This window comes from Hypanus sabinus, chromosome 8, assembly GCF_030144855.1.
Source record: "Hypanus sabinus isolate sHypSab1 chromosome 8, sHypSab1.hap1, whole genome shotgun sequence".
Lineage (NCBI taxonomy): Eukaryota > Metazoa > Chordata > Chondrichthyes > Myliobatiformes > Dasyatidae > Hypanus > Hypanus sabinus.
The window spans coordinates 144,670,141-144,680,981 of record NC_082713.1 but is presented as its reverse complement, the minus strand read 5'-3'; the positions used below and the strand labels follow the sequence as shown (position 1 = coordinate 144,680,981).

At 40.1% G+C, this 10,841-nt stretch overlaps 1 protein-coding gene across 1 annotated transcript; it reads right to left on the bottom strand.

Annotated features, from left to right (window-relative positions):
* Positions 1–73: 73 nt before the first annotated feature.
* ndufb2 (NADH:ubiquinone oxidoreductase subunit B2) lies at positions 74–7,265 on the bottom strand. The gene is made up of 4 exons (XM_059978133.1): positions 7,108–7,265; positions 2,848–2,992; positions 981–1,078; positions 74–207 (listed from the first exon to the last, which is right to left on the bottom strand). The coding sequence occupies exons 1-3, from the start codon at positions 7,194–7,196 to the stop codon at positions 1,004–1,006; spliced, it is 309 nt and encodes a 102-aa protein (XP_059834116.1). The 5' UTR covers positions 7,197–7,265; the 3' UTR covers positions 74–207; positions 981–1,003.
* Between the last annotated feature and the right edge of the window lie 3,576 nt (positions 7,266–10,841).

The window sequence follows — 10,841 nt, the reverse complement described above, 5'->3', positions numbered from 1 at the left end:
ATGATTTCATTCTTACTCATAATATGTACAAAAAATAACAATTTTCCATTTCATCAATGAAATAAAGGGATCTTGTAATCTTAAAAAAGTAGAGAATACCAAGTTTTAGTACTGTGCAGGTAATACATTTATTCCAATTTAATTTACAATAAGGGTGATTTCTTCAAGTGTCAGGTGAATTCCTCCAGAAATTCAGTGAAGAAAACACTGAAAGAAAAACAAAAACATAATTTCCAAGCTTTTAAAGTGCAAATGTTTACAAGTAAAAGCCACCTATAGCCTCTCCATTTAATGGGAAATAGTAACATTGAGGAAGCATACAACATAGAAAGTCTTGGGATTTGTTCCCAGAACCTTGCAGCTATACATTCTTAAATCAAGGCAGAGTTAGAAACGCTACACATTTTACAGGTGATGGTCTATGAATGAAAATAATTTAGACTGCTGTATATTTACATCTTGTTGGAATGAGTGTTAATTTGTTTGTTATGAAAATTAAATCAAATTTTATGGTGATGCTTGCCAATCAAATTTTCCCAGCAGTCAGCATCTTGGTCCATACATGAAAAATATTCATAAGGGAGGTGGTACTGATGACCTGCTTGCTCTCTTGAAATCAATCTGTGTATTATTTCAATGTTTATTTTTTTAAAAAATAACTTAAAACTGTATGCAGATAATAGCTGTGTATGTAAATAGAAAATTAGGCACAAGACCAATCTCTAAGATAATTTACCTAGATTTTTGTGATTTGGCCAAAGGAGGAAGCAAGTACAATTTAGATTCAAGATACTTTTACTGAGAGCGAAAAGTAGGCACTATTAACAATTCTATGTGGATGGTTTATTTAAAGTCTGGAAATATTACTGTGCCACAGGGAAGGATGTAGATTTAAGTAAAATCAACTTGTTTACTCATAATGAAAGCCATTAATAATTCTTCAGCTCTACAAGCACAAACTATCAATGTATTGAACTTACCTTTTTTTAAAAAGACATTCAAGTCATTCCTCATCAATTGGAGGAATGCCCAACTCCTCATCAGTCCACTCAGAGGGATCAGGATAAGGAAAGTGACCCTATAAACAACAAAATACCAGCTTTTAATTGTGGATAGTGGAGATGATTTCTTGAAGCAACTTCTAGTTAAATCAACATATAATAAATCAAGGAAGTACAGAAGCTTATTTTTTGAAATCTTGTTTAACTCTGCTGAAATTTAGCCATTATCAGCAAATCACACTTTAATAAACTGCCTTTATGTACTGTGGTTCCAAATTAAACTATTTACTATAATAGGTTTTTACAACAAATGTCTCTTGCAGTAACATTAGTCAGCACATTGTTTTAAACTTTGGGTAACAATTTATGTCATTAGTCAAAGTCAAGTTTTACCTTGACTTTATATATTTGTGTGCTTGTTTAATAGCCTGCACTATACTGATAACACTTCGTTGTTCCCCTAAAAGGTAGACTGGAGCAATGTTTGTGTACAATTACAATTAGATTCACAGCTGCTCCAATATAAAAACTTATTCTTTGTCTAAAGTAATACGTAGTCATGGGCCACCTTAGCAAATGTAACATTAATAATAATGTTACCTTTATGATTAAAGGTAATAATAAGTCAACTGAAGGAAGCAAATAAAGTTAATGGAGAAGTATGTGGGTAGGAAGGGTTGGATTGATCTTGGAGTAGGTTAAAAGGTTGCAAGCATCATGGGCCAAAGAGCCTGTATTGTGCGGTGTTCTTCTATTGAATGTTTTATTAACTTTTAATGATAACCCAACAATGTAACAAATACTAGCAATAACAGATACTGTTTTGGTTTATTGAATTTAGTCACCCCCAACCATTGCATTTACCCAATGCCATTGATCTTCAGTTAAAAATAAACCAAATTTCTCATCTTTTCAATTTTTTTTTCCCCCTGTCTCTTTAACATCATCCAGTTCCAAAATGCCAAGAACTGTGGATTCCTATTCTGGCCCTTTACAAGAAGCCAATTTAAAAATAACTCTACCAATGGCATTGTTCCTAAACTCCTCACCTAAGACCCTCCTCACCTAAAGGTTACTTTGATGACCAAGCTGCTGGCCACCTGTTCTTGTGGGGCACAATGTAAAATTTTACCCAGTACTGTGCTTTTGTGGGATGGCCTCTGTGCCAAAGGCAGTTAATAAATGCAATGTCTTGTGCTTTTCTCAATACAGAAAACAGCTAGAAAGAAATGCAAAAGCATTTTGCCCCTGAAATGCAAAAGCAATGTTACTGAATTTTGCAAATTTTTTCTTATTTTACAACCCTAAAAAAAATACATTGAATAAATGTTATGTTTTAATGATTTTTGTTTATATTTCTCCAAGTAGCTAATTCTTCCATTTATCTGAATGGAAATACTGTGCTTTGGGCAGCTTCCTAGTCTGATAGCTCAATGTTCTCAAATATCTGTGCTGTCACATTTGACTCTGTGGAAAGTTCAATTCTGCAGCACAGGGGTACTGGGTTACCCAGGTTCAGACCCACACTGGCTCTGGAAGACCAGACTTCCACCAGAAAAAGTCTGGAAGATTTGAAGCTTAAGCTATCTGCAATTTATTCTATATTTCAACAAATTGATAGAAACTACACCACTAAATTAGAAGCACAGTATATGAAATAAACTGAGTTTAAAGACTGCTTGGATACCTTAAACAATGGTTTTCTGAAAAAAAACCTGCAAATGGTCAGAGAAGATAAAGAATTCATTAAGGCACACAATTCTGCACTCTCCCTCCAATATGTGAAGTGAAAATGATTAATTACTACATTAACAAGGAGGAATAATAAGGTTCATGAAGCACTCACAATGACTGCATCAGCATCGTGCCACAGATGCCATAATATCCAAAACCACATAAAACCACTGAGCAACTCAGACTGGAACACTTGCTTTTTGGTCAACTCTGGATATTGTCGATATTGGGGCTCAATGTGGACCCCACCACCAGCTCTGGAAAAGGCAACAAGGTTGGGAGAGTAATTTATGCTAGAATATACAAACATGCATATACAGCAATGCAAAAAATTGGAGCAGAACACATCATCACTCCATTATTCAATAAAAATATAGAAGAATATCTTCATCATTAACCCTGCAACTTCATTGGTGCCCAACAATCTATCAAACCCACCCTTTTACTATACTTGAAAGAAAAAGATTTTCAACCTATGAAAGCAAAGGAAAACAGTTTAGGCTGTGTTTCACAACTTAGCTAATTTCTGATATTATCATTTATAATATGCAATGTAACATGATCATAAAAGATCTATTATTATGGTTTCAGTGTTCCAGCTCAGATTTAATCTCATGAAAAACTTAATTCTAGGCTTAATCATACTATTTGCACTATGATGGGATGTATTATGGGAGGGGTACCTCTGGTGAAGGGGCCTGTTGTGTCCACCCTGGGACAGCTCACTTTCCTTTGGTCTCCACCAGACATTCAGCTGTCACCGGCGGCTCCAAGTAACTGTTTGCATGTGACAGTGGCCACATCCTGGTACACAGCTTCGACAGATGGGCTAAACAGAGAGAGGGTAGCCAGCAAGCCTAATACCCTGGTGAGTCAGGGACCTGCCTGTTCCAACATTGTAAAAGTAGTCAGTCTTTGTTCATAAAAATGAGTATCAGAAGCAGAGATTTTGATCAATTTAAATGAAAATTTTTATTTTTGATGCATATGCTTTTTTCACAACAGAACCCATAAAACAAGGAAAATTGTAAAGCATGAGAAAGTAAAATTTCAAAAACTGAAATATTAGTTTAAAAAAAGTATTCATCCCGCTTTGCTCAGCACTTAGTTGAACCACCTCTCGTGGCTATTACAGCCAGTATTCTTTTTGGTCAAGTCTCTATTAGCTTTGACAAAGGACTGGGAGATGACTGGTGTTCCACCAATAGTAGACGCCACACTTCGACCAGACATTCTACTATTGTCAGAGAGTGCAAAGAAGCTTGTGGTGATAGAGCTAACAGTACCATGGGAGACCCGATGCCAAGCGGCCCACGAGAGGAAGCTTGCGAGGCATGAAGACCTGGTGGCGGACTGCAGACGGCAATACTGGCAGACGTGGAACTTCCCTGTCGAAGTGGGGGAAAGAGGATTTCCGCCATGTCATGCTGGAAGATGCTTGCAGCTTTAGGGATACAAGAGAGAACCAGGAAGAGAGCCGTTAACAGCATGCCTCAAGCAGCTGAGAGAGCGTCCAGTTGGCTTTGGCTGCCAAGGGATGATAGTAGCTGGATGTCTGACCGTCGGGGGTAGAGGACTGATCACATTCTGCTGTCCCACCATCCTGAGGATGTTCCGGGTTAGTGGATGAAATGTCTGGAGACAAATGGACCCGGCTGATGACTTGACAGTCCAGCTGCAGAAACATCGCAGCTGTTTAAGGTAATGAACAATGTGAAGAAGCAAGATTTGCCCATCCTCCTTGCAAAACTGCTGTGCCAAGATAGTAGGGGAAAGGCAGCATACAGCAATATTGAGGTCTTGCCAAAGATAGTTGAATGGGTTAAGATCAGGGCACTAATTGGGTCACTCAAGGACATCTATTTTCTTCATTTGAACCCACGCTATGGTTGCTCTGGCAGAGGCTAGCAGGTTTTTAATCCAGGATCTCTGTATTTAACAGCATTTATCTACCCATCGATTTCCAGTCCCTGCTGTCTCCATCATACTTTACAGAAGGAATGGTGTTACCTGGCTGATGCACAGTTTTAGATTTACGCCACATGTACTGCTCAGTGTTGAGGCCAAAAAGTTCCACTTTAGTCTCATCCAACCATAATGACCTTGTTCCATATCTTTACAGTATCCTCTAAGTGATGCTTTGCAAAGTCCTTATGGGCAAGGATGCAAACTTTTTTTTTAAAAAGCCAGGGATTCTTCCTTGCCACTCTTACATTAATACTCTTTTTGTGCCAGGCCTTAAAGAGATTGCAGTGACAAAAACGTCATCTCCAGTTGCAGCCACTAACTTCTGTAGCTCACTCAGAGTCTGTTAGCATCACTCTATCATTACAAGTGCAATTCCTTCTCAGTGACTAAGTTTAGAGCAGTGGCCTTATCTAGGCAGTGTGGCTGTCGTTTCATATTTTTCCACATTTTCACGATGGACTACACTGAGCTCAGAGGTATGTTCAAATGGTCTTGCATTCTTCCCTAGATTTGTGCTTCTCTATTTGCATTTTTCTGACTGTCTTGAATGCACTTATCTTTATGTTGGTTTGGTCTGTTGAAAATCTACCATACTGTTGGACTCTACAGGGAGAAGGGGTATTTATTCTTAAGAATTCATTGAAAACAGGTGATCCTCAAATTTTCTACATCAACAAATTGGGTGAGTTGGTAAGATGTGCAGTATTGCACCCATGCAAAGTTAGCATAGTAATTACAAAGGGGATAAATACTTTTTCAGCCTCACAATTTTGGATTCTTTCTTTTGATTTGGCATGATGCACAATGTTTTGTAGATTAGCTCAAAAATACTACTACGATTTTAAATATAGAAAATGGGATTAGTAAAATGTGAAGCAACACACATAATGCTGGAGGAACTCAGCAGATCAGGCTACATCTATGGAAAAGAGTAAACAGTTGATGTTTCAGGACCCCGCCAGTAGTTTGAGTGTTATGCTTTGGACTTCCAGCATCTGCAGACATTCACATGTTTGTAAAATGTGAACATAATTGTGGGGTCTGACAATTTTTTCAAGGCACTATAGCTCCAGCAGACTGGTGGATGAGATCTACAGTGAGATCCAAAGGCCAGGAAGGCTGTTCTGCAATGCTCCATGGAGAGCAAAAAGCATGACAAGGTACAAAAGTTATGATCATCCACTGCAACCAAGGAAGACCCCAGTTGTGAAGACTACTCGTATCTCTGTACGTAGACTTCCAAGGTCGAGAGAGTGGAACAGCCCCAGTGCAATGACTTTTCCACTTTAAAAATCTCTCCAGCAGGTTTCCTGTCATCGTCAGATACAATGGATAACCATTACATTATGACCTTTTTAAAATTAAAAAGACAAATTAACCGTCTTTGTAAAACAGTTTCTTTGACCTTCTGCTTCAGAAAACAATGTATACGTTGATTTTTTCCCCCCTTCTTTACCTTTGACCATTAGATACAGGTTTCAGGTGCCTCAGGGTTTTGTTCTAATTTCTTTATTAATACACTACCAGCACTATTTGATGTTAGAAAGCACACATTTTTTTCCTCCAGTTTATTTCTTGCCTTTACATATACTGATTATTCATCCTGATTTTCTGTTTAAAAAGGCATTTGGACAAGTTCATAGATGGGACCATAAGACACAGCAGCAGTATCAGCCATTCGGCCCATTATGTCTGTTCTGCTATTCAATCATTGCCTATTTATTTTCCTTCTCAACCCTATCCTCCTGATAAGAAAGGTTTAGAAAGATATGGGCCAAATAGGACTAGTTCAAGAAGACACCTTGGTCAGGATGGACGAGTTGAACCAAAGGTCCCATTTGCTATGATCCCCCCAGATCACACCCATTTATATACAGTTGCACTTGAAAAAAAATTAGAAATCGTGGCAATCAGGGATAGACTCTTGTTTCACTTTTTCCCCGATGTGACCTTGATCAATAATGCCGCCTTGATTATTAAACTGTTTCTTACAGCTTTTGATTTTACCCTATTCCTTTCTCTACAGACAGAAAGTCCACCCTGACATAACACATTTTCACCCATTAATATAAAATTCCTTCGCACATCACGGCTATGTTATCTGCTAGTACACTACTCACCATCGTAACAAAGAGTATTCCATCCCAAATTTCACTAGCGCCTGGTTGAAACATCGTCTTACCATTTCATTTTTCAGCTAACCATTGGGATCTGCAGCTTCTACATCTTCGAGACAATTGCAAACCTTTCAAGGTGTAGTTGAGAGGTGAAATCTGGATCTCACACAGAACGCAATGCAACTCCATGTCCCTCTCCTTTTTCCGACCTTCAGCCATCTCCCACCTCTCCGTCCGCTGCCGCCTGCACACAACATCAAAGCTGTTGTGATCTCTCCCACACTCACCTTCTGACGGGAAGAATCCCTCTGCTCCCGCCACCTTGCAGGAGCCGGACTCCCCGCCGCAGCGCTGCCCCGACTCCGCACCAGGACATAATGTCCGCCGTCTCCGGCCCGCTGCCGCACCTCCCAGCAAGCCGCAGCCTTATTGGACAGCACGCAAGTAAAGCCTATTTCCATTGGATAAACTCAAGATGCCGCAATTGTGCCTGAAGCTTAGTTTTGGCAGAGAGAGAACCTGCACCTTCTGAATAAACGTTTTCCGGCAAGTGTACTTTTTTCCGCAAACACCAGGAAAAAAAGTGATTTAATGTAGATTGGGAAAGAAGAAATACATTTCCCCTGTTGGTGCTGTTGCTTTGAACTAATGCACATGGTATCGCCCGTAGATACCGCTCAGTTCTTTGGTCTTTACTGACGTTGAGTGCGAGTTTGTGGCTGTGACACCACCAGATCCAATGCAAGATCAGGACTGAGATCAAAGAGCAAACACGAGGAAACCTGCAGATGCTGGAAATTCAAACACACACACACACACGAAATGCTGGTGGAACACAGCAGGCCAGGCAGCATCTATAGGGCGAAACGTCGACAGCGCTTCTCCCTATAGATGCTGCCTGGCCTGCTGTGTTCCACCAGCACTTTGTGTGTGCTGTTGTCAGGACTGAGATCAGTGAGTTCTCATGGAAAAGAATGCTCAGTTCAGGGTCAAGTTTGTGCTGGGCTTCTACATTACCAGAACAAAGTAAAAACTGGCCTTGGAGAAAGCCCATATCCAATGTAAGATTCATTGCTAACAATCTACAATACAGACTACCCCTGGATTATGAACTTCTGATTTATGGACACCAATTATTAACATATGTTCATTCCTATGAACGGAATTAGTCCGCACCACTCTAGTTTTTTTGTACTGTTCTTACGATGATGATGCCATTCATTGAAATATTGAGAGATTAGCTTTATTTGTCACATGTACATCAGAATATACAGTGAAATATGTCATGTAAACAACTAACAGTCTGAGGATGTGCTATAGGGCAGCCTGCAAGTGTTGCCATGCTTCTGATGCCATTGCAGCATGTCCACAACTTACTAACCCATACGTCTTTGGAATGTGGGAGGAAACCTATTCAGTAATGCAGAGAATGTGCAAACTCCTTACAGACAGTGGCGGGAATTCAGCCTGGATTGCCGACACTGTAAAGCATGGCACTAACTGCTATGCTACTGTGCTGCTGCATGGTATATTGTTAACATATTAAGTGAGTTTTTTTTATTTATAGTCAAAATTGGGTGTATGTAAAGATAGAATCCATTTTCTTTTGCAGATAGCCTATGGACCTTTAACAGTCTAAAGCAAACTAAAATAGGGTGGAAGTCTTAACAAGAACACCATTCAATGTGAAAAAAATATGAAGAGGCACAAAATTCCTAAATGCATCTTGAAAAACTCCTTGAACCAGTATTTACTAGCCCAACAACAGTAAGGGAAATCCTAGATTTAGTTCTGAATCAGAATCAAATTTATTATCACTGACATATCACATGAAATTTGCTATGCACCAGCAGTACAGTGCAATACATAAAGAAAATTACTTTAAATAAATAAATAGTGCAAATAGGGAGCAAACTAGTTGATGGATTCATGGACTGTTAAGAAATTTGATGGCAGAAGGGAAAAACTTTTTAAAAACGTTGAGTGTACATCTTCAGGCTCCTGTACCTCCTCCCTGATGGTAGTAATGAGAAGCGGGTATGTCGTGGGTGGGGAGGGTCCTTCATGATAGATGCTGCCATCTTGAGTCATCACCTTTTCAGATGTCCTCAGTGTTGGGGAATTTGATGCCCATGATGATACAGGCTGAGTTTACAGCACTAGGAAACTATTTACGATCCTGTGCATGGGTGCCAGTCATTGGTAATACTACCAGGCAGTGTGCTCTCTGTGGTACATCTGTAGAAACCTGCTAGAGTCCTTGGTGACATAACAAATCTCCTCAAAGTCCTTGTGTCCTTGATTTTTTTTTGGCTTATTTATTCCTTTTTTTGCATTTGCAGTTTGTCTTTTCACATTGTTTGTTTGCCAGTGTCTGTTGTGTGAGGTTTTTCATTGATTCCATTGTTTCTTCGTATTTGCCGTGAAGCCTGCAGGAAAATGAATCTCAGAGTTGTATATAGTGACATATATGTACTTCCATAGTAAATTTAGTTTGAACTTTCAACTTTGAGGTGTATCTTCTTTGTAATTGCATCAACATGTCTGAGATGCTGATTCCTAGGAACGTGAAATTACTCACCCTTTCCACTATTAACTCCTCGATGAAGCTGGCTAGTTGGAAGGAATATGTAAAGACAATACTTCAACAAGGTGATAACTGTTCATTTGAATTTGGCAGTGATGCACCATCAATAACTCTCTGAGACGTGAGGCGAGATATCGGCTTTTATTGACTGGAAGAAAGAACAAGCAGCAATTGACCACCACGCTACATCCTGGAGACTGAGGGCAGGGCTCAGGCCTCAATCGCCTTTATACCGGGGTATATGGGAGGAGCCACGGTCAGTGGGAGGGGCCACAGGAGCAGTCAGCTGGGGGGGCGGGCGTGTCCAGACAGGTATATGTAGTTTACCACAGGCAGAAAAAGGGGTATCACCCTGTGGCCACCCATATGAATTCTACTTCCCATTCCTATTCTGGCATGACAGTCCATGGCTTCCTCCACTCTTGAGAAGAGGCCACATTCAGGTTGGAGGAGCAACACCTTATATTCCATCTGGGTAGCCTCCAATCTGATGACATGAAAATCATTTTCTCAAATTTCTGGTAATTGCTCCCCCCTTTCCCATTTTTTTCCCTCTTTTCACCTGCCCATCACTTCCCTCTGGTGCTCCTCCCCCTTCCCTTTCTTCCATGGCCTTCTGTCCTCTCCTGTCAGATTCCCCCTTCTCTAGCCCTGTATCTCTTTCAACAATTGACTTCCCAGCTCTTTACTTCACCGCTCCTGGTGTCACCTATCACCTTGTACTTCTTCCTCCTCTCTTCCCACCTTCTTACCCTGGCCTCAGTTTTTTTTCTCCAGTCCTGATGAAACGTCTTGGCTCGAACCAGTGACAATTTACTCTTTTCCATAGATGCTGCCTGGCCTGCTGGGTCCCCCCAGCATTTTGTGTGTTTTGCTAATACTGTAAAGGATCTGGACTATTAAGTGCATGGAATCTAATGTAACTTCTTTTTCAAATAGGAAACCGTGGATGTACAAAAGAGGATTAAGTCTGAGGTTGCAGTTCTTTTCTCCAATTGCTGTACACAACCTTGGCTGTGGGCACTCCGAGCAGATAAGCACACGCATCTATTTAGTAACCAGCTTCTGTCCCTGCCTGTGCACCACCTTGCCCTGAAAGTTAGAAGATAATATGTCTCTCATTAATATATTTTGGCTGATGTGAATGCGTGTGTCAGCTGTGAAATAAACGTCTAAAGCATTCAGATTTGCTAACTGAGTGATGGTGAGGTCAATCACCAAAAGTTATGGATAAATGTTGATTGATAGAGATTATCTTGTGTGAATGCTGTGCCTGCATAACACTCAATGAAGTAAGATCCTAACGTCATACTGTTGAAATCAAGAGATATGTTCACAGTTTCATTCATTTTTTGGTTCAGTCACTGAAAACAGTTCATTTTGATTTAAATAAAACTTCCCACCTCTGTTGGTGTTGCCAGTACAGATAGCAGG